The sequence below is a fragment of the Tyto alba genome, unplaced genomic scaffold (assembly GCF_018691265.1).
Source record: "Tyto alba isolate M040663 unplaced genomic scaffold, T.alba_DEE_v4.0 Super-Scaffold_16, whole genome shotgun sequence".
NCBI lineage: Eukaryota > Metazoa > Chordata > Aves > Strigiformes > Tytonidae > Tyto > Tyto alba.
Genome location: NW_024881278.1, coordinates 34631290 through 34654438, shown reverse-complemented (window position 1 = coordinate 34654438; position 23149 = coordinate 34631290). Strand labels below are relative to the sequence as shown.

The 23149-nt window shown below is 48.6% G+C and overlaps 1 protein-coding gene and 1 long non-coding RNA gene across 2 annotated transcripts in view; both read left to right on the top strand.

Moving 5' to 3' along the window:
- Positions 1-23149, top strand: part of LOC116961871 — an 85691-nt gene that overhangs the window by 7877 nt on the left and 54665 nt on the right. The window lies entirely within an intron of this gene.
- On the top strand, positions 18180-20562 carry LOC122153192 (cystatin-like). Its single transcript, XM_042789778.1, has 3 exons — positions 18180-18455; positions 18980-19093; positions 20190-20562. The coding sequence occupies exons 1-3, from the start codon at positions 18222-18224 to the stop codon at positions 20265-20267; spliced, it is 426 nt and encodes a 141-aa protein (XP_042645712.1). The 5' UTR covers positions 18180-18221; the 3' UTR covers positions 20268-20562.

Below are 23149 nucleotides of genomic sequence, written 5' to 3'. Positions count from 1 at the left end.
CATCGAAAGCATGTGTACCTTCAGCGATCAACAGAAAAGCTTCTTAGCCTGGAGGAGTCCTGCTTTTGCAACGGAACTGCAACACAACTGTGTCACAGCACCAAAGCCTTGGATGGAGCTCCGCACCCTGGAAGGCTGTCTGGCTTCCAAGCAGCAAGGCTGCTGCAGTTCTAAACCTGGTGCAGGTCAGGGGAAACGTTTCAGAAGTTAGGGTGAGTCTGGGGGGATATACATTGGAAGATCAGCATATGCTAGTGTGCATCTGTGTGTGAATATCCCCAGGCAAAAAAAAGAGCCAGGGCTCTTCTAGAGTGGGAGAACTTGCTTCATCATTTATTTATACACTCCAACACTTGCATTTTCATGAGGCTTAGATATTTCATGTATGTGCCAGAACAAACACAGCACAAGACTCTTCTAAGATGTTGATGAAATTATGAAGGGGCTCCATGTCTACTTGTGATTTTCCACATCTTTGAGTGTACTTTGAGATGTGAACATAAAACCTGGCCCTCACTGGCACCATGTGGATTTGTGAGGGTCTTGGGAGAAATGCTTCCCCATAAAACAATGTCTTGATCCCATCCAAGCACAGATGTTTGTTTGTCTGTGACAGGTGTACTATCAATGATATTTGCATGTTGAGCCATTCAAGCCATGCTTTAATGGAAATTCATTCTTTAAAGAAGTTACACATAGTTCATTTTAGAACACTGGTTCAGCAAACACTGCAGTAAACTCTTTCGAAGAGAGACTGAATTATACAGAGAAGGGAGTTACATGTGGAGGGGCGATGGACAGCATTTTTTTTAATGGCATGTTGCAGTGGTTAACAAGCCTTACGGTTTTGTCGGTAGTCTCGGGATGTTGTATATATATATTTTTCTTAAAATACCAGCTGCTGAATGGAAGCTCTTGCATAAGAATCTCCATTTTCTCATTTTAAAAAAAGTAAGTTTCTAACCCTCGTGGTTGCTTAGAAAAACACGAAAACATGAGCTGAATGTTCCAGATAGGATGTTGAAATCAAACCCAAACACAATGGAAAACTTGGTTCATAGCTTTAGAGTCCAGACAGCAAATAAACAGCCTTAGATTGGCTTAGAAGTTCTGCAGTTTGGAAATGTATCAATATCTGACTTTTGGGACCTCACTGCTGGCATGAGGGCACATGTGATTTTGGAATCAGAGTTTAGTCTCCTTTTGGTTAGGCAATACTGATTTTTATTAAAAGTAAATATTTCTGTAAAATAATATATATATTTTTTATAAATTTCTCTAGTGAGAACACCCTTTTAAAAACTTTCTTTAGCATTGCTTGACTCTCATTCTGTCTCTTGTTTTGTTTCTCAACTAACTTTGTTTTATTCTGAGTTGAAAATGTAATCCTGAATCTCGTTTGGTTCATGCTTCTTTCCCTCTTGACTTTAATGTTTCTGCCTGGAGATTTCCATTTGATTAGGTTTTGAGGTTGACCTCAGATTTGGTGTTTTCTTCCTTTCCTCATTTTGGCTTCTTCATCCTCTTCTTTGCCTTCCAGCTTTGTTTTGAGCTGGTTCTGGAAAATTCCACCTTGGTTGGTGGGTGATGTTGCACCTGGATATTGCCTTTTATCAGCTGAGCATGTGGTGTTTCCAAGTGGCTCAGTGCAGCCGCTCAAAGTCACATTTGAGCTCATCTTCTCGTGACTGGGGAAGCTGTTGGCTTGTTTTGTTTTTCCAGAGGAGATGACTGAACTTTTGGTGAAAGACATGCACAGTGCAGGAATTCATGGAGAGGGTATTTCAGTTCTCCAAGCAGAACTGGCTCTCAGGTTCTGCAGTGGCAAACTTTGTGGCTGTACTGCTGGAGGAGCTGCTGGGTGATGCGAGAGAAGTTGGAGGGTGAAAACCAAAGAAATCCTTCTCTCTACTGTCCCCGACTTGTGTGACATGGGAATGGTGATTGTGTACCTTCATCCAGGCTGCAGCCTTCAGAACAGGTTGTTCTTGCTCTCCACTCCTGAGCTAACAGGCAAGTTCAAGCTCAGACACCACCTTGGCCCAAACTGTGGTGCTTTCTGAAAGCTGGAAGATGGAGGTCTAAACACGCTTGCTGTGGGGCTAAGCTCTTATTCTTAGGAGCTGGCTGGACTGGGCACACAGCAGCTAGCCTGAGCTTAGTCCTTTCAGCACGAATATTTAGAGCTCAAGCTAGCAGCCAGCAATAAGAGAAACCCTATTGTATCCCAGGCCTTAACCTGGCCCTTTGTCTTGCAGGAGAGTTCCCTTTTCTGACCTGACTGACTAACTCCAGGTTTTATGTTGTGAATTATATTCCCTGTTTGCAGAATGAACATAAAGGCTCTGTAAAGCCCTGGCTATTGGAGACCCAAGGAACAGCAAGCAGGATGAGCAGGACTGACGTGGGGAGCTCAGGGCAGGAGTATGTGTTGGGGAAGTCCTGCTCCGGGGAAGGGGAGGAACCAGCATACGGCACTGCCTGCGGCTGGCAGCCCGTCCGAAGAGCATCCTGAGGTTCGTGTGACAGCGGTGGCTGCACGAATGGAAGAAAGGCACGATGGTGTGACGTTAGTATGTCTGCACAGCCAGGCTGCAGATGAAAGTTTCTTTGGAAGCAGCTCTGGAGCTTTGGAGCTAGCGGCTCTGTTCCAGAGACTGTCATCCTGCTCTAAACCTGACCTGGACTCTTTGGAGAGGGTATGGTTCCTCTCCTAGACTGTGGGAGGCAGATTGCCTCCCCTGTGTCTGCACTTAGGGGAGAAACCAGGGGTGGGCGTTGGTGCTTCCGCACAGTATGGAACTCTGCAACAACCCGCGCGGGCTGCCGTCCCCAGCTTCTGCAGTCAGGCTCCCAGCATTTAGGACCATTTCTCCCCTGGGGAAACTTCACCTAGGTGAAATGATGTTTTTAGACCCGGACCATCCAGTGTTTAAGACAAGACAAAGTACTATCCCTGGTGTGATTTTTCGTTTCCAGATGTCTTTCGTTATTTTGTTAAGGTTAAAAATCCACAGAATAAGATCTGCAGCTCTGAGAATCATGTATATGAGCTAGAAATGTCTTTACCATAGACAGGCTTGATAGAGCTTATTTGTCAGAGTCCTCATCTCAGAGCCTAAGTGTTTATATCGATCATCCTGTAGTTTATCCTGTAGTAGACCCACGACTGTTCAGGGCTTCAAGGCCATATGGGCAATTAGCAGTCAAACTCTTGTATTCCATCTAATTCAGGCCTTTCCCAGTATTATTAACCCCAGATAGCCCTGTACGTGCTGGGTGCAAGGGAAGGGCCAATCCATACATTAAAGCAATGTGTGTGACAGGCTGCCAGAAGGTGGGGGCAGGGGTAGCTTTACTCCCATTTTAAACCAACAAAAAGAGGCACCGTCAAGGTTTACCTGCCATGGACTGGACAAGACCCTGAGTAACCTGATCAAGCTGGATCCGCTCTGAGCAGGGAGCTGGGCTTGGTGACCTCCAGAAATCTCTTGCAACCTATCTGACTCTATGATAAATTCAGCAGCATTGTATTGCAGGGGACTTGCTAGAGACCACCTAGGAAATCTGTAACAACCAGCGCATCTGGTAGCAGACCCTCCATCCTGCCACCGAGCGAGGCTGCCGCGGGCCCTAAGCTAGGCTGAGCTACCCCAGCCTGAATAAATAAAAGCAAGAGAGGCACAGCTGGGAAGAGAAAGAAGTGTGGAGAGGCATTCCTTTGAGCCTTGCCTCATAGCACAGACTGACTTATCCGTGTTTGCCAGCCTTTAATAAATGGTGCGTACGCACATTTCAAGAGGAAGCTGTGGGATGGCATGTGGTGATTAGAAGCACTTGAGCAGGCAGAGAGAGATATAGCAAGTTAGAGGTGGCACGGCCAGGTCTGTGAAGATCCTGTGGCACCACTGGTCTCCAGAGCAACTGGTTACACTCTACTCCAAACACTAATTTTTGAACTGCTACTTAAAATTCCTAAGTGAGGACTTTGGAAAAAGCATGACCTTAGAATGAGGCTTGGAATGCTTGCTTGAGCAAGATGCAGTAGCAGAACAAGTGAAAAATCCCAACTTTTATTCTTCCTTACAGGCTTTCTCAGCCTCTCCTCCACCTCCAAAGCGTGTTGGAGTTTGACCATCAGAGCCCAAATCCCTGAGCTGCGGTAGATCTGAGAGAAGTGGTTTCTGACAGATCTAATGCCTTCAGTGCTTATTTCTCCTTCCTTCTCCTTGCCCAGCTGGGATGTTGTTTCAAGGTGTCTGTGCCCGGTTCATCCTGTTTCTGTATTTCGCATCGGGGATGTTGTGCTGCAAAGACATCTCACTGGAGAACATTTCTGCGCTTCCTCACAGTCGTGCCCCAAGTCAAGGTGTGGCTGGTGACCAGACCAGCTCCACTTTTCCTGGCTTGTGTTTATGGCTGCAGATCCATTGCTGCCTTCTAGTGTTGCTTCCCGTCACGCTCTTTGCTGTGGGCTTGCAGCTCCCCATAAATAACAAGCTGAGGGAGCCACGGGGCTTGCATATCGTGCTGTAGCTGGCCACTGGCAACACCAGGAGGGGCACCTGATTGCTAGGGCGGGCAGGCAGGGAAAGAAGGCAATTTCCTGGCCCTGCTGTGAATTTTAGAGAAAAGGTACATGTGTGGGTTTTTGGGAAGGGGAGATGACAGGCTTCCCTCCAGTGAGGCTCTCGGGCAGTGGATCTGCAAGGAGTGCTACCTTGTCATGCAGCCAGAGGAGGGGTTGGATTGGTGTCCGAGCACTGGGGTGAACAGAATTAAGGCAGGGACTGAACTGGGAGGTTGGCCAGTGGGTTTTCATGGGTTGGGAAAGAGAGTAAAAGGAGGGATTTGCCAGCTTGTGTCGAGTATGTGTACCTGCAAGGAAATGTGAGGTGTCTGCAAAGTTTTATAGGACTGGTCTGGTCCTTTAGGTCTCACAGAGAAGCCAGAGAGTAAAGCAGATGAAGTATTTATGTGATTCTGTACACACCCTTGCCCCTTCTCTTTCTGTCTGCTGAAAGTGCAGTACTCCATTTGAAGCAGAGAGCTTGTGGCAGGCACTACTTCATTTCAGTGGCTCGGCAGGTTTTCCAGACTGTTATAAGGACAGTGCTCTTGGAGGGCCTTGTTGTCCTTTGTAGGGTAACTCTTCAGAATTCTTTATGCCCCCTTGGAAGTTATCATTGTTGGTGCCTGTGCTTTTAGATGTCATTTTGCTGGATAATCACTGGCATTGACTGCCCCTGAGGGCTCAATGTACTACGCACCTGCAATTTCATTTTTCCCTCTTAAAACTCTCACTGAGAGAACTGGTGTGGTTGGTGACCAGGGCAGGTTATTCAGCTGCGTCAGTCTTCACGGGATGGCTTCTGTACAAAATAGACAAAACCATAATTACAGCTAAAGCCTCTTATTTCCTCTGTTTAACAGTGTGTGGCTGGCAGCGAGGATGTCAATAAAAAAGCAGTGAGGTTCTTTTAAAATTGATATTGATGGGAATAGGCACATGGGGAGAGACACATGGGAACTGCTCCCAGCCTAGAAGCAGCAGCTGCAGAAACAAGCGTTACTTGTTTCGCAAGACCATGGTATGCCCAAGAGGAAGAAAATGCACAAGGCTGGGGCTCAGCAGCTGGGTCCCAGGTCTCAGCCCTGCCTGAGAGGTCTAGGTGAATCTTCTCACTTCTTCATATTCTCTCGATTTGCTTATACTGGGAGCTCCCTGAGCCAAGATTTGTTTCATGAAGTTGAGAGCTAGCCAACCACCCTCAGCTTATGGGCCATGTCCCCAAATGCCCACATGGCCCGGGACTCCTCTGCGATCCTGAGACCAACCGTTGGTTTGCTTCTGCTTGTTTTCTTCTTTCCAGAATCTCTAATCTCAACTGTTTGGCGACTGAATGACTGAGTGGCAGGACACTTTCACCACTTAAATCCAACAGCGCTGGCTCCACAGCAGAGGATGGCCGGTTGTGGGGACTATGTTGGGCTGTTCTCCTGAGCATGGGTGAAAAGGTTTTGGAGAAAGTGGTTTGCATGTGGGGTCAGGGTCAGAGAGGACTGCAGAGGCAATTACTCTGTCTTCGGTGCGATTTGCCCTGCTTGCCACAGGTTTCCACTCATCTCACCCCAGCAGTGAGTCATAGGCCGTGACTGAGCTGGTTAGGCACAGGCAGAGAAGGGAGAACAGCGAGGGATCAGAGCTGGAGGCATCTCCAGACCCTGCCTGGTCCCCAGGCTGGAGTCAGGAGGGGAGCAGAACAGGGGCAGCTTAGAGGTCCCTCACGTTTTCCCACGGCCACTCTCAGCCTTCTCTGCTCTGTGGATTCCCTGCAAACCCCAGCTTTTGCCTCATGCAAAGGGCTGTGCTTCCCCTGGTACCGCTCCTCCCCTGGTGAGAGCCCTCCGTGCCCGTTCTTCCCCGCACCCTCTGCTAGGGGCTGCCCCGTGACACAGACACTGGGTCTTAAGGGTCGCCTCACGTTCGTTCACGGATCACCACGTCGTTCCACATGCCTGTGGCGTGATCCTCCCTCCCTCACACTGGCTGTGGAAACCCCCTCGGAAGGGCCCCAGTGTTGCTCATGAGGAAGCAGATGAGGTTTCTAAGCAGCCTAAATTGTCTCTTAACGGACTTGTGGAAGCAGGTGTTAGAGCCCCTGGGTTCCAGGCAGCATAAGTCCTGTGTAGGCATTCTCTGCACCTTTCCTGCTATAATCTGTATCATGGTAAGAGGTCTGCAACCTTCCTTTTCTCTTCTACAGCAGCTTGCAAACTATCATTCGTAACAGAAAAGGCAAAAGACTCTTCTGGTTTCTCTTGTGATTTTGGAAACTAGGGCCCTAGCAAGTGCCTTCATCTGGCAGTGGGGAGAGGATGTCCTGGTTTTGTCCTAAGTTACAACCACCCCTTTTCCTTGTGCAAGTCTGTATAAGCAGAGGGGGTGAATTATGTCCAAAACTGAGACTGCTGGGGTGACCTTGAATTATTGGACCCTTTTACAGCCAAAATCCTTTGGGGTTGGGGGAAGAGAGCCTGCATTCCTGACATTATTAAAGTGGACATTGTTAATTATGTGTGAGGGTGGATTACTGCGTGGCATGCAACGAGTCATTACTGTTAATCAATCAGAAGTACAAGGAGTATGCTTTGTCCTTCGTTAACAATGACCTCCGGAGGGACTTTCCCTCTATGGTTGAAAGGAAATATGCCAAGAAGAAAGAAAGAAAGAAAGAAATAATAATGCAATTAAATGAGAGGTATTAAGACATGTTTTTGATCTCCCTCTCCTGATTCTCGGCCCTGATTCCAATCTGATTCAATGTATTCAGCTATGTTGTGTGTTCCTGAGCAAAAACCTTGCTTGTGCTGGTTTTGCAAGCCCTCAGTTGTGCTAGAAGTTCAATTCATAGCCGTATTGACAGCTCCCCCAAATTCACAGTTTACTTCTCCAGGAAGGATCTGATCTTCAAGAAAGACTCAGAAAGATCATACAGGACAGGTCTTCACGCAGTGCAAGCTGACTTCAGTGAACTCCAAATGATCTGTGGTATTGTGGTGCTTAAGCACTGAATCCTTGCTTGTGTCTGCAGGTGCTGGACCAGTACGGGGGAAGGAAACAGCTCTCACCACTCAGAGCTACAAATTGCCGGGTAATGAGAGCAGCAAGATCTAGGCTGAGGGACACAGTGGCAAGCAGCAGGAAGACAGGGCCTTAATGCACTACCTTCCTGTCCACTGCTTCATTTTTTTTTTTTTCTCATCAAAGCGAAGTTTTATCCTGGAATTTGACGGAAAAAGAGAAGGCGGCTTTGAGAATAGTTTAAATGAATACTTTTGGAGGAGAATTGTATTTTTCCTCAGGAAGCCGACAAAGGGTTGAGGAGACATGTCCTCATATTTGGAAGTCAGGGATAGCTAAGGCATTAAACCGGCTTCTGCTGTTTGCATCAAGAAAGCATTACAACACTTGAGGGGGGGCTGAGTGACATTTTTTGGTTGCCTGGGTGTTTTCAAGACCAGAATTGGAGTGCTGGACTGTAAACCCTCCAGGCTTCTTGCTTGGTACAGACTCAGCACAGTGGGACTTCTAGGTAGGTAATGCTGCTTGATGCTGGAGTGGCTGTGGCACACTTGTAATGACTGCCACAAGGCACGCTCAGTTGCTCTCTATTTTCGTAGCGAAGTGCAGCTGTGGTAAATAAGGCCTTTTTGTTGCTGAGTGATTTCCATCTAGGTAAAAAACTGTTCAGATGGAGTCCTGAAGTTTAACAGCAAGTATCTAAGTGCCTGGTGGAATACTTTGACTTGACATGAAATGATTCAGAATAACTGGAAAGAAAATACCAAGTGTCAGAGTGGTTAATTAATTCTGCATCCAGCTGCCTAACTTCTCTTTATTCTGTCCCCGCTGATTTTAGAGGTCCCTGGCATTTGAAAAGAGGGAGGGTTGAACACCGAATGTCAGTGCCTTCTCCAAATGAGACTGCCTGCCTGGTTGGGAAGTAGCTGTTCAAACATCTGAGTGGCAATTTAGCTTTTAACAGCAGCGATCTCTCAAGAATATAGGCTCATGCATCATTTTTATTCCCCTTGCTTCTCTCAGTTACACAGGTAGTTACTTGTTTATTGGGTAGGGGGGTGTGTGTGTGTGTGTTCATATGCGCGTGGGTTTATTAGTTTATTCTTAGTCTAGTAAGAAACGCCTTTTTCCTAATAAACATCTCTGAGTGCTACATGTTGCAGCTGGGCTGGTGCAGTGATGTATCATCACAGCCTTGCTAACCCGATTGGATTGGGTTTTCTCTTGAGATCTCACAATAATGTGCCGATTTTTTTTCCGAGTTCTAGCCCCTAGACTCAAGTGAGCATATGCAAACCCTGTTACTTGTTATACTGCATCTGGTTCTGGCTGCCAGTTTGGCAGAGGAAAACTGGGAAATCTAACCCTGATTTACAATCGATATATTTAAAAAAGGAACCAAAGAGCAGATTAAGCAAGCATTTAGATTGAATTGGTTTTGAGATATTTCAGAGGTAATCTCCTATCTTAAGGCAGCATGATTACTCATTTTTCAACATCTGAGGTTTGCTATCTCGTTGCTTAGTGACGGCAAAAACTGTTGTCCCTCTTGCAGGCCCTGGTTTCCATGCTGAGTGCTGTGCAGAGATTAGAGCTTTGCAGGCTGGCTTTCCAACCCTGCAGGAACCAGCGTGGGGCTGTGCTCAATGTAATTATCTTTAGACAAATGTGGATTGCAGGCCCGGAGTGGAGGTACTTAGATAATGTGCGAGGGACTGCAATAATGGTGATTTTTCTGGGCAGTGCAGCCAAACTCTGGAACTCTGTTCCCAAAGAATAGCACTGCACACCGGTTAGGGATCGCCAATGCTGAGAGCAGATGACAAAATCTCTGACACTTAAATATATTATTTTCCAAAAGAACACATGCCTCCATGTTTATTTTCATACTGTGAAAGCAAACTTGGGAACATGGCCCATAGCAGCACAACCCATTGATGAGTGCCATCATGCTTTCACTTGCCATTTCTATTGTCCATGTTTTTATCAGCTTGATCCTATGAATCTTACCACTGAATTAAACTGGGGATTTTATCTTTCAGTCCAACAGAGACAGAGCTGCCCATGTAACTATCTAGCTGGAAAATGATCTGGCTGACTGTATTTCACAGGGTTCTTTGTGCTCGTACAGCTGGCAAGAGACTTTGGCTAGAGGCTGAAGGACATGTATTTGAAGGCTTTTCTGCAAATATGAACATTTTCTAATAGCGAGACTTGTAAAAGCAAAGCTTTCGTGTTTGAGAAATACATTTTTTGAGTTGTAGAGAATGAAGAAAATGTTGCCTAATTTATTACTGAATGCTTGTGAAAGAATTAGTACCCATAAAACCAGCAGCATGCCAGAGACAATGGAGGGGATCCTGCAGTGGGTCTCTGCACGTTTCCCTGCAAAGCTATGCCAAAGCTCCTTAATCCTGGTCTTAAGTATTTCAGTGGCAGGCATTTGCTGTACAAAGAGCTGCGACTGTCAGGTCTGTGCACTGAGGTTTGTGAGGAGGCCAAATTACCCAGCCATGGTGGAACTGGAGTCCACCAACACCACAGCATTGTGGCTGAGCTCTTAAGATTTTAAGTGAAAGGCTTGATCCATGCAGCTTTTCCTACAGGAGCCAGGCACTTGACCCCCCCCCAATAAACTAAAGCTTCCTTGTCCCTGCCCTGCTGTCATGTTCATAAAAGCCTAAGTATTTTACAGCTGGCAACCTGAGAAGGGATATGTTCACACAATTTAATTCTTCCTGCTCAAAAAAATCCTTGTAAGCTAGTCAGCCAAAGTGCATTTGGTCCCTTTTTTACAGGTGTACGTGTTACCCAGATTGCTGGGAAAAGGTTGTGCAAGGTTTTTTTTGGTGAACAGCTTCACGGGTAGGAGTTGGTCTCCTGGGTGCTGGGACCCATCCTTTGCTATTCCCCGCACCCTTCTGAAGTTCCTGTTTAAGGTTTGTGCGTTTACAGCTCCGTGCCATCAGCTGCACTGCATGCTGTGATCTGCCTTTCCGTCTCCCCGCTTGGATGCCTCAAACTTTTGAACTGGAGCGAACCGGCTGCCGGCCGCTGGATGTGAAGCAGCCTTGCGCACTCACAAATAACCATATTCTTGTTTTGAGTAAACGTATGGCTCTGACAGCGAGACCTGGCTTGCGCGCTCGAGCTTACTGAAACCTGGAGGATGGCTAGCTGTGAATGAGGGATGCAGCATGGCCTAAGGATTAATTGTGGGGACTCTCTGTGCATGAGTTTAATTAACGATAGCAGGTGCAGTACTCTAATGTATAACAATATGTACACTTCTGAAGGGCCCTTTGATGTTTTGGAGTGGGCTGGTCTTTTTGCTGAATGTACATATGTAGAGCAGCTTGTGAACAGCTGGCTGGGTGAATTTTGGGGTTGTTCACAGGGGAAGAATCTTAGCAGCCAAGTATCCTAGTTTGTCGGGTAGGAGTGACTGTCTGGATTTGTTTGCAAGCTACCTTGATGTCCTAAGGATTTATCTCTTGCAGTTGTTAAACATAATAAATATTTCTGCCCCTTTCCAAGGCTTCAAATCCAACAAGCACAATGTAGAAAAGAGCTTAAGTCCTTTCTAATGAGAAGCAGCCAGGAATCATGCTGGCAAGCCAATCCCTTGAGAACAGGCTGTTCTCTGCACTCAGATGTTTCACAGACCAGTTTTGCTTCCCTATACCAAAAAAAGCCTTAACCAGGCAAAATTTGCTGGTCTGAAATGCTGAGCAGACAGATGTAACCACTTTAAAACCTTGCACAGAGGTTGTACATATACGGTGATTGTGACTACATCCAGGCTGTGCACCGTAGGTTTGTTTTCCAACAAGAAATCAATGCAATTATTTGACAGCACGACAGTTGTCTCTTCAAAAAAATCCCAGAACAAACCAAAAAAACAAACCCCAAACCCAGTTGTGACTGTTGTGTCTGCCTGCGCAGTGCCATGCAGTCTGGCATCTGGCTGCCAGCTGGCTTGGCTCTGCTGGGAACAGAGCAGGGGAGCTCACTTCAGCTGACAAAAACACGAGGTTCTGGATAGCCCTGTAATTGTGAGCTCTTGCAAGCATTGGAGATTTGTAGTCTTGCTCCCCACAAAGGGCCTTCATCATAAATATCGATAGTTACGGGGTGATAGCATGCTTAGTGAACACCCAAATTTGTGCTAAGCCCTTGGACTTAGCTGTGGTGCTTATGGCTACGAGCTATTCCCAAGGGAGGACGGGAGTGGTTTGATTTATAGAGGACAAAAGTGGTGTGGCCAGTGAACCACTTTTTCCTGGGGAGCTTGGGCAAACGCTGCACAGACACCATGCTACTGTGGAGGAAACCCTCTCCCCTCTGTGCTCCTGGGACCCGTGCAGCCTCCGAGCGTGAGCTCTTCTCTTTGCAGGCTTCTCCGTTCCGCTTCATTTCTTTGTGTGCACTGTGCTCCAAACTTGAAGAAATACCCCTTCTTTATGGCCTGGCTTTTCTTCTCCACTAAGCAAACTTCTTTTGAAACATCTGAGCATTTCGCTCCAACTTTAGAGGTTGCTACTGTAAGAGACAGGAATGGACAGCACCCCAGCAGGCTGCTGGAGGGCCAGTTTCAGCACAGCACACAAACATACACTTCATTTTAGGCTTATTTTTAGCCGTGTGAAGTCACTGGTATTCATCAGAAGCTAAGCTTAAACATGCGCTTTAGTGCTTCTGATTAGATTGGAGGCCAAGGACAGAACTCATTTTCTTGTCAGCTCTGAACCAAAAAATTCTTGGGGAATCAAAAAACATCTAATACGAACTAATAAATACAAACTCTAAGCAGTAAAGCTATTTCTCCTTCAGGCTGAGGCAAGCAAATGCATAAGAAGAAGAATACAGAAAAAAAGGGAATGGCCAAATTATTTTCAGTAAATACAACCTAATGCAGCAAAGACGCCAGATTGCACAAAATCTCTGGCAATAATTTTGAATATATGCTATTGCTGTGCCAGCATTTATATTTCTCAGAGTAAAGGAAGGATGCTGGTGTAGGGTTTTTTCCTTGCTAACATCCCAAGTGCACCAGTACTTCACTGAAATCAGCATTCACTATCAATACCGGGACTCCATCGCTTCAGCTTCACAATCTGACCATAACTGATTGCCTGCAGTTATTTGAAATGCAGCTTTTCTGCTGGCAGTTACTTTATTTACTGCTTGCCCGTAAAACAGTAGTGCCTTCCCTTGTGGGCACAAAGGCAGATTAACACCAGTAATTACCAAAGCAGATGTTTATATGCGAATACCCATTTCTTAGAGGCAGATTATCCTCTGCACGGTGTTAGAGAAAAGGGATTCAAACCTGCCAGTGCTGTTATCCCACAGGTGATGTGAGCAGCATGGGACACAGCAGAGAGCTGGGCAGCTCCCCCACCTCACCTCCATCTCACAGAAATCACTCTGCAGGGTGATAATCGTTGACCTTACTGAGATCAGTCCTGAGAGCTGTTGGTGTTTAATTCCTAAAAGTGACTGCCAGTGACTGAACAGGGCTCAGTGACATTTGCACTTGTTTCCTGTTGGGTTTTGGTTTTGTTTTTTGTTTGTTTGTTTGTTTGGGTTTTTTGTTTGTTTGTTTTTGTTGTTTTTTTTGTTGTTGTTCCCTAAGAAATCTAGGGCTATGCTTTCAAGAGAGGTCAACACCTATATTGAGGGCCTGTATTTTCTAACAGCTCTGTTCCTACTGAATTGCCTGAAAGGTGCACTCAGCACTAAGCGCTAAGCTTATTTAAAGTAGACAGTCATTAGCTCTTTCCAGGTGACTGTGAAGAGTGAAGGAAGCATGGTGATGTCTCAGAGGAACTGGAGGGAAGGTCTTTGCTAATGTCATGGTTTGAGCCCAGAGGGCAACTGAGCACCACGCAGCTGTTCACTCACCCCTTCCCCTCTCAGGAACGGGAAGGAGAAAATGAGGTAAAAGGCTCAGGAATCCGGATAAGGACAGGGAGGGGTGGCTCACCCATCACAGTCAGGGGCAAAAGACAGACTGGTTAGGGGAAGGAAAAAAAAAGAACATGACTTTAATTCAAACTGTAACAAAGACAACACTTAACAGACAAGGTGAGACAGTGAGAAGCGCCACCACATCCAAACACACCTCCCCCCACCCCTCCCTTCTCCCCAGGCTCAGCTCTGCTCCCCATCTCTCCCCCAGCAGCGCAGGGGCAGGGGATGGGGGTCACAGCCAGCTCGCCGCCCCTTCCTTCTGGGGAGCTGGGGGGAACGCCGCCCAGCCCTCCCCTGCTCCCCGGGGCTCCCCTCTCGCTGCAGACAGGCCTCCAGGAACCTTCTCCGCAGCGAGTCCTTGCCAGGTGTGTGTACATGAAGAAGAGATGTGGCCGTGGTTCTGGTTCCCTTGGGACTCTCAATTCAGCTGCCTAGATTTCAGAGTCAGCCCCATTTTGAAGCTGAGAGCGAAGACAGGGCCCTGATTTTCCTCGTGTGGACAAGTCATGGCATTGCCTCCGTTCCTCTCCTGAAAAACAATGCCTCTGCATGCCAGAGCAGGGAGAGGACAGAGGTGGCCATCAGTCCTGAAGGAAGGCAGAGGCTCCCTACTTCTCCCTCCATCGCTGAACGTAAGCTAGTATGGGAAGCAGAGGGCACTCCTGAACAGCAGCGAAACAGCTTTGCTTTTGGTATTGAATCACCTTCAGCCCCGTCTGGTAAACTGCTGACTATCTTGCTCAAGAGGCTTTCAGCTTTTGAAAGCGATCCTTTTGCGAAACACCTCCCTTCCATCACCTTGTGCTCGTTATGCAGCGCGGTGGGAGGAGAAGGGGGAGCCACGTCTGCACCCCTCCCTTGGCTGCTTGAGATCCACTTAGCAGGACGCAAAGCCCTGACCCCAGTGCAGATTTGGCCTGCTGTCCCTCGGTTAAGAGAAATTGAAACCACATGTTTAGTGTTCGATGATGCTTTTCCCATTATTCCCGTCTCTATCACAGTAATTATTCTCTCTTGAGGGTCATTCAGAGTTCAGCCATGTGGAGAAACTGTTGTTATTAATTAAAGGACTAGCTGCTTTTTTAAACATCCTTGTTTAATTGCCCTTAGAAAGACGTCACAGTATTCCAGAGCTTTTCAGTTAGCTACCGAGTAGAGATATCTATAATTGTTCCTTAGGATGTTAAAAGGGAGATGAGGGATGTCAACAGCAAGGGCAAGAAGTGTAGCAGTTATCTGCAGAATCGAGAATGCCTGGAAACATAAAAAGCTCACCAGTCCTGAGTGAAATTGAAACACGGAGAAAAAGGTAGATGAAAATATACTGGATATTGCACAAATGCAGTTGAACCAACCATGTAAGAGGACAATAAAACTTTTTTTCTGGTTGTACTGATTGCATACAGTATTATAAACTCCTGCAATGTTATTACGAGCCTCCGGCTGCTTGGTATATTTCTTAAATTACCAGCCCCTTTGGTCATCTGGTTAGCTGAAAATTTCCATTTTATTTGTGTTAAAAAAAAAGCACCTCTGATAAAGAAAAAAGGTTGTTCCCTTCAGAAACAAAACGACAAAATGCAGTTTTACTTCATGAATCAGGTCTCCTTTATTCATCAATTGTAGAGCATAGTTTTTTTGCCAAGTCTTTTTTTCTCAAAATTGCTTTCGTTCAAGTCCTGATTTTGTGATGTTTGAAGTGGCAATAGCCAACAAATGCAGTCAGCTTCTGTTTTCACTGTGGGTCTGCAGGGTCTGTCTGGCACTGCCCAAGCTGGAGAACCAGGAACTCCGAAGGACAAACTTAACTTTTTAGCCATTCTGCAGCGGAGCAAGGCATGAACTGTGTCAGAGGGATTCTGTCAGCCACCCTTTTCCAGAATAAATGTTGGTTCGCTTCCTAGGAAAAACAAAGGGGAATCTTGGCACCAAAGAAACTCCAGGGTCTGACACTGCTAAGCATAAGCCAGCTCTGCTTTCTGCAGTTATATGTGTTCAACTGAGAGAAGTGTTGCTGACCAAGGAAGAGGACAACATGACATTGATCAACGTGCAAGTCCTTTCAGAAATTTAAAAAAGCTGTCAGATATGCACCAGGCCTCCAGACAGGTCTGCTTTCTGTGGGAGGGAGCAGGAACGCAGAAGGACTGGGGAAGAGAACAGGGAATTTTGATATTGATGCTGGAGGACCACTGGTGCTCAGGATCTCTTGCACCAGGCCAAGTCACTTGGCAGAAAGGGGCCAAGCTGACTTCTGAGCTGCAAATCCAGCACACTCCTTTGCTCGGGCTGACTGGTGCCTGGGGAGGAAACTGTGGGGATCATCAGTGACCTGAAGTATCACAGGAATACTTAAGTGCCCAGTGCATTTTTTCTTTGGAAAAAGCAGAGTGGCAGACTGGGCACTGCCACTGCTACTGGCAATGGGATTGCCCTCCCCTGCCCTGCAGTCTCCAAGACCTCTTCCGCTCTCAGTGAATGGACTTTGCCTCTAGGTTCAAAAGCTGGTGGTGTGAGCAAGAGGGCAGAGAGCACGTCTGGAAAGGCTGTCTGCAACATGCGGGAAGGCGTTGGGAATTATTCTTTGGAGAACATTCCTTTGCCTCAGCTGCAGCTTGGGGAAGCTGTGGGCAGAGGTTTGATGAGGAGGAAACTTCTGGTTGTAATTCCACAGAGACTATTCCTCACCTCTGAGGAGCCAGTACGTAAGAGCACTTCCCAGAGAGAGGAGAAACCCAGGCTGAAGGCTCTGCTTCATAAAACTCAAGACAGAAACTTTTTCACATCTGTGCCCAGGCTGTCGCCTCTCTGGGGGCAAGACAGTCCCTGTCCGCAGGGATGGTCCCTCTCTGCGGAGCCTCTTCCATACTGTGTGAATGATTATCTGCCTAAGGAGGGGGATGAACCTTTTCCTCCCAAAAGGTGTCACCACCCCTCACAATACCGAAGCAAGTCTCCTCTGCTTCCTCAGCCTTTTCTGCTGGAGTGGCTTTGCAGCGTTCACTGGGACAGTGACAGACTGGCACGTGAGAAGAAACCGAAACCTTGGGCTTGTGAGGCAGGGCAGGGCCAGCTAAGTGGGCATGCTGTGGCAATATCTGCTTGCAGAAATAACCATAAGGTCATCAGGATGGTACCGAGAACTGACTTGCTGCCTGCTGGTGTGAGTTTAAGCCACGCTGGATACCTTAACTCCAATGAGGTGACCCAAGCAGAGCTAAAACTTTGCTTGCTTGTTTGCCTGCAAGGTCAAAACTCCCCGAACCCCCAAGGCACTGGTTTTCCCTCTCACGGTGCTTCCCTTGTGCAGCAGTGTGAGGCACAGATCCCCACGTGTGCTACAAGGGGCTGGTGAGCACCTCCAGCAGCTGGGAGCCGAGGATGGAGACCTGAGCTGGCAGGATCAGCACAGCGCAGTGGGAAGAGACCTGGCAGGTACGACGGAGGTGCGGGGACTGATTTAGCTGTTCTCGTTGGCAGCAGTCACTGACAGTGCAAAAGAGAGCCTTTGCCTTGAAAGGCAATAGACAAGTTCTATCCTTGAGTTTTAAACTGATCCAGTCTGGATCCAAGGCCAATTACGGAAAACTGAAATGGAGGCAGACTCTGCAGCCACTAGCAGCTCTGGCTCATGTCCCCAGACTCACATCCCCGTCCCTGCTCCCAGTGGTGCTCATGCCTTTGTCTGGCTGCACAAGCTACCCCAGCACCTTGTCACTGTTGAATTACTTGCTCAGCTCGTTGCCAGCCGCGGGGATTTCTCCAGCGACGGCTCTCACGGTGGAGATTGCTAACGTGCGGGCAGCCTTTCCAGCCCGCACACCACCCTTCTCCTTTTCGTTGTAAGCCGTGCTGCCGCTATTCGGGCGCAAAATGCCGCCCTCTCTGAGCCTCACAACTCCATGAGGCCTTAAATCTCGCTGGAGCTGGCTCCCTCGTGCCATATTAAGTCCCATCTTTCCAAATTTAGGATTCCTGGCAGGACGGGGGAGATAGGCTTGCGGTTGTGAGAGGAGACTGGAAGCCGAGCGATGCGTCCGGGAAGCCACCCCCGCCGCCCTTCAGCGGAGCCATTAGTGTAGACGAGGCAACACCAATGCTGTGGGGGCCGATCTCGGAAACGACACACGGCGTTCGGCGCCAGGAGCCACAAAATGCCCTGCGGCTTTTATTTTTCCCTCTGCAGCAGAGGGGAAACGAGCGCTGGAATAACCCACGAAAACATCCTCCTCCACCCCTGCCCCCGCCAAGGACGGCGGGCAGTCCTGCACCCTCAGCCCCCCTCCCCGAGGGACAGGGGGACACGGGTGTGTTTCCGCGAGCAAGGTGGCTTGAGGGCACGGGCCTCTCCCCAGCGCGGAGGCATTTCAGGCGTGACCGACACCGTCCTCCCCCGCTCTGAAGGGAGAGGGGAGCAGCGCCATTTTGGCTCGCCCTTCCGCCGTTCGGGACTTGGGCGGGGAGCCGCCCGCCCGGCCCCCGGGCGCCCCGCTCCCCTCAGAGAAGGGCCGGCGCCGCCCGCCCCTCCACCCCGCGAGGGGCCGGGGCCGGGGCCGGGGGCGGGCCGGGGCGGTGTGGTGTGTGGCCGCGGGCCCGCCCCGCCGCGCTTAAAATGGCGGCGGGTGGCGCGGGGCGGGCAGGCGCGGCGGGGCGGGCAGGCATGGCGGCGGGCAGCGTCTGGGCCGTGCTGCTGGCCGCGGCACTGGTGCTCCCCGGCGCCGTGCGGGGCGGGCAGGGCCGGCCGCGGCTCCTGGGGGCCCCGGTGGAGATCGAGAACGCCGGCAACGACGAGGGCCTGCAGCGGGCCCTGCACTTCGCCATGGCCGAGTACAACAAGGCCAGCAACGACATGTACTCCAGCCGGGTGGTGCGGGTCGTCAGCGCCCAGAGGCAGGTGGGTGCCTGGGCGGGCTTGCGAGAGGGGCGGCGGTCAGCCCTGGGGTGCGTTAGGGTCGGCTCTGGCACCCTCCGGGGAGCAGCCAAAAATGGGGGGGGTGTGTGTGTGGGGGGAAGATCAGCCCTTGATCTCTGGGGGCTGTTTCAGCTTCCCCCACCCCCCCCCCCCCCCCCCGAAATAACGAATAAAAACCTTTTTTTTTATACCTTGGGACTTGGCGATCTGAACGCCTTTGAGTGTTGTCTGCTACTGAAGAAGCTAGTAAGTTCCTTATGCTGCTGCCGAGTTGACACACGACTCTGTTTACTAAGGAAGCTGCGCCTGCAGACTTGTTTACTTGGATTTTGTTTCTTTTGAAAGTGTCAAGTGTCTTCTGTGGAGGTTGCCGCGCGTGGTCTCCTCTCTACTTCTGGAGTCTGGTTTCCATCGTGTAAACAGAAAACTGTCTGCTAGGCTTCTCTTGTCAGAGAGCCCTTCTGTGCTGCAAATAAAGCTGCTTCTGCCCACTTGTCTTGTTGCAGATTGTGTCGGGAATCAAGTATATAATGGAAGTCGAGATTGGACGGACAACTTGTGCAAAGCCAGCAGCAGATCTCCAGAGCTGTGCTTTCCACGACACACCGCAGCTGGCTAAGGTAGGCTCCAGTTTCCAGCCCCTTTCCTCTGGCTGGCTTAGTACAGAGAGGTGTGAGCAGTGTCCCCTGTCTGTCCCCGATCAGAGGCTTCATGCCTTTGCACTTAATAAGGTACTGCCCTTGCAGAACTTGTCTCGCCAGGTGATGGAGAGGGCAGAGGGCCCTTTAGCCTGTTTTGTAAGTGGTGATCTGAGGCTGTAGTGCGTGGAAGGCTGTGTGCACCTCAAGCCTCTTAAAGTGCTCGTGGCCTGGCTCACAAGGACATGTGGAGGAAACTCCGCCAAGCCTACAGGTCTCCTGGCTCTCAGTCCGGTGTCCTGAGCTCCCACACCATTTTTGGTGCCTCTTGTCACAGGGTGATGTAAACAGCTTAACTCGACAGGCTTTCCTGGGGAACTTACGTTACTGTGAATAGTGCTTTGGGCTGAGCATGGATCACAAGAGTCAGGTTACCTCTGTTCTTTGTGCCCATCAAGCTGTTCCGTGGGAGGTTTGTACAAGAGCAATGCTCTTTAAGGAGTACTTCAGCTTTTCAGATGACAGCACCGAATATTTTTGCCTTGATCTGACCTGAGTTTTTCTTCAGTAGTACTTCATTATTTTTGTTGATCATAGTGAAAGGCTTAGCTTCTCTGTGTATGTGCCCTTTTGTGCCTGCATGTATGAGAAGTGTAACTGCCCACAAGTGATGTGTTAAGCACTTAGCTAGAAGTGTGTGTGTACCATTATGATAGCTGGAGTGATTTGACTTGTGCGTGTATAGATTAGCTGTGCAGGAGCACTTACCTGTGCCTGAGAGCTTATGTTGGAGTCTTGCCCATGCTGAAAGTTTTCCTGTGTGTGAATGTGTAGAGGAGCTGACCTGACCTTCGGAAGTCCTGACTGCTCAGCTTCTCTGTTAGTGTTTGAGAGGTGATTGATCCCGAGCAGTTACTAACAAGAGTGGTGTTCCAGAATACTTGTCAGAGCAAATCCAGAAAGCCACAGAAGTGGCATACATTCTGGATCATGTGGGGTAGTAAAACAGTATAGAACAATGGTCAATGACACTTTTATGTTCTTAATCTGATAACGGCTTTTTTCTTTCTCTCCTTAGCACACCATTTGCAACTTCGTAGTGTACGTTGTTCCTTGGCTAAACCAAATTAAACTACTGGACAGTAGCTGCCAGTAAGCCTGCCTTGGTTCCAGCAGAGACCAGCAACCAGTTGCTCAGACTAAAAAAAAAAAAAAGGCAATAACACAAATTGAGATGGGCTTTATCAATGCCTGTTAACTACTTATGTATGCTTGTGCTATGCAAGTTAAACTATGTAACTTTCCTTTAAAGCACAGTATGATCTCAACTTTGTTTTAATTTGTAATTACTTTTTAGAGCAGCTGTTTTGGTCTTCCCACAGCTTTCCCAATAAAAACAACCCACCTTGGTAATCCATGTTATGACTGCTATAAACATAAACTGATTAATAGTTGCTGTGATGTGTGATTTTTTTTTTTTTTTTTTTTTTTTTTTTTTTTTTTTTTTTTCCTTCTTTGAGCATCTGCTGTCTTGGAGGGAGGGTTTGCTTTTGTTTGTGACCTAGTGTGTCATGCCTAGCATGGGGTAAGAAGGGTGGGGCCCTGCTCACATGGGGTATAAACCATGCCTCCTCGTTTTGTGTAAGCCAAGGAAGTCCTGAAGAAACACTGGTTTTGAAAACACTGTGGTGTGCAACACTTGGGCTGGTGAAGATTAGCCAAAGCTGGTACTAAGGCTGTGATTGTTTTGTGTCCTGTCTGCTCTACAGTTCTGTTGTAAGGCTGGGCATACGCAGCTATGCTGTGTAAGAATTAATCACTCCAGTGCCTTCCTGCACTGCCTTCGAGCTGTTTTATGAACCTTGCTTCCTGTGGCACCTGGTCTTTGCAGGCTGTAGACCTAGATTTTTTTTTTGTGAGCAGAAGGCCTCAGGGCTTTATTTCCAGTCCAAGCAGTACCATGTCTCACTTTGTTTATAACCTAAAATATGACTGGTGGAGCTGGAGGTTCTTTGGCATGCGTGCCTGACCTGTGACAGCTTCTGTTTGCAAGCAGAGATGGGTGTGGAGAGAATTGGTGACAAGCCTGGCTCGGGGGAGATGGAACTGTGCTCTGGCTGTGACTTAACGGGGAGGAATCTGAATAATGTCTGATCTGGGCAAAGACCTTTAAATCATCAGGTGGAGAGGATTAGCACCCAAGAACTCTTAAGACACCTGGCTGAGGTATTTCCCATTAAACTGTGATGGATTAGTATTGAAGGGAGATTGGGGATACTGTGCCTGCTGGGGAAAGGACACATGACCCTGATGCCCATAACCTGAGGACAGCCTTGTACATAAGCAAGGGGAAAGTTAGTAATCAGTGTTAAGTGAGTAACTGATAAGAAACTTTGCTATCAGCTGGTGTAGTTTTATAGTGGCTGTGTGTGGTTCCCCCAAAACAGGCTTTGTTCTCTGAGTGTGAATGACCCCCAGAAGCAACCCCCTAAATCCAACTGCGCGTACAAACCTGGTGGGGTCTGTCACTTGGTCAAGTGCACTGCTGCTGGTTTCAGTAAGCATGACACCGTGTTTGGGGTTGGTGTGAGCATCGCAGGGAAAGACAGCTCCAGAGCTGGGGAAAAAAAATGTGGCTTTACACTGCCTCGTGATGTGATGTCCCAGAACCCAAGCAAAAGTGACAAGGAAGCTTCCCAGAGCAGGAGGCAAATGAGGCTGGAGCTTGAGATTGCACAGAGGAGGGGCCTTTGTTCTTTACTCCCGGGGGAGGACTGGAAGGAAGGAGCAGGATCCCCTTTAATCTTCAGGTAATAGGGGAACGTGCCAGGTCCAGAGGAGTGGTCTGGGGAGGGGGTGAAAGTGCTGAGGTGAACAATGGGGATGCTCCTTGTTTTGCATAGTCCTAGCAGTGCCTTTCTTACTTTATCGTCTGTCTTTGCTCTTCTGTGTTTTGAAGTAAACCTACTCCTTTTGGTGTAAATCTCGCCCAGGGATAAAGTGAGTCCAGTGTTCTGTCATGCCCTCCGTTAATCCTTGAGCCCAGGGATCCTGTGTCCGTGCCTGGTGGCCCCGTTTTGAAAGGAAGGTGGGAGGGGTGCAGAAAAGAGCTGCGGAACCGATCTGATGACTGCAGAAAGCAACGTGAGGTGAGAAGTGTAAGGGTGCTGTTACTCGCCTAAAAAACGGTATCGACAAGAGCTAACACAACCGCATCTCTGGGCGTGGGGGGGGGGGGTTCGGATCTAACAAGGGAGAGCAAAACAAGAGAGTAACCAGAAACCAGGCTTCTAGCGGAAAATACAGCTTCCTGGGAGCGCCTCTTCGGTGGGTTGCTCTGTTTCCCGAGGGGGGTGCCGTTTCCCATCGTTGCTGGGGTTTGACGAGCTTGTGGTGAGCACCAGGCCAGATCTAGACCCGCGTTGTCCGGGGGGTGAGCTGGCTGCCTGACACCAAGGGTCTCCACGCAGATCCGACAGGAATTATTCCCTCTGCTTCCCCGTCCTCGGTGCCCCGTTCCGTCGGGCCGCGCACCGGCACAGCCCATTTCTCTTGCCAGGGGTCAGGGAGCGTGCGGGTGTCTCTGCCGCGGCGCTGGGTCACTAACCCTGCTGACTGAGGAAATCCTGGTGCCGAGCCACTCAGCTGCCCTTGCTCGACATTTTTCTAATGACTCCATTTGTACATGCTTGTTCCCTGTTTTCCAGTTTATCCATACAAGCCCTAGGCAGTGGTGAAGGGGCTCCATCGTACTTGTGGTGGGTTTGCCTTTGTTTCCTTTTTATCGTCTTGGCTCGAGGCCTGCATAGGTAGTTTCGCTGGTCTCCTTAGTAAGGAGACTGGGCAAGAAATGAGGATGCAGATGGATGTAACCAGAAATTTCCACCACTTTAGCTGTATTTATTAGCCAGCAACTCTGAACAACGTGAGGGGGAAGAGAGTGGCCGTGCCAGAGAAAATGGGAATTTGAGTGTTGTGAGCTCCTGAATTCAAAGGTATTGCATTTTCATGTTGAAATGGCAATGACTAAGGGTGCGA

Coding starts and splice junctions, on each gene's coding strand:
- LOC122153192 (XM_042789778.1), top strand. CDS start 18,222: ATGGCGGCGGGCAGCGTCTGGGCCGTGCTGCTGGCCGCGGCACTGGTG. Junction 18,456..18,979: donor TCGTCAGCGCCCAGAGGCAG/GTGGGTGCCTGG, acceptor GTCTTGTTGCAG/ATTGTGTCGGGAATCAAGTA. Junction 19,094..20,189: donor ACACACCGCAGCTGGCTAAG/GTAGGCTCCAGT, acceptor TTCTCTCCTTAG/CACACCATTTGCAACTTCGT.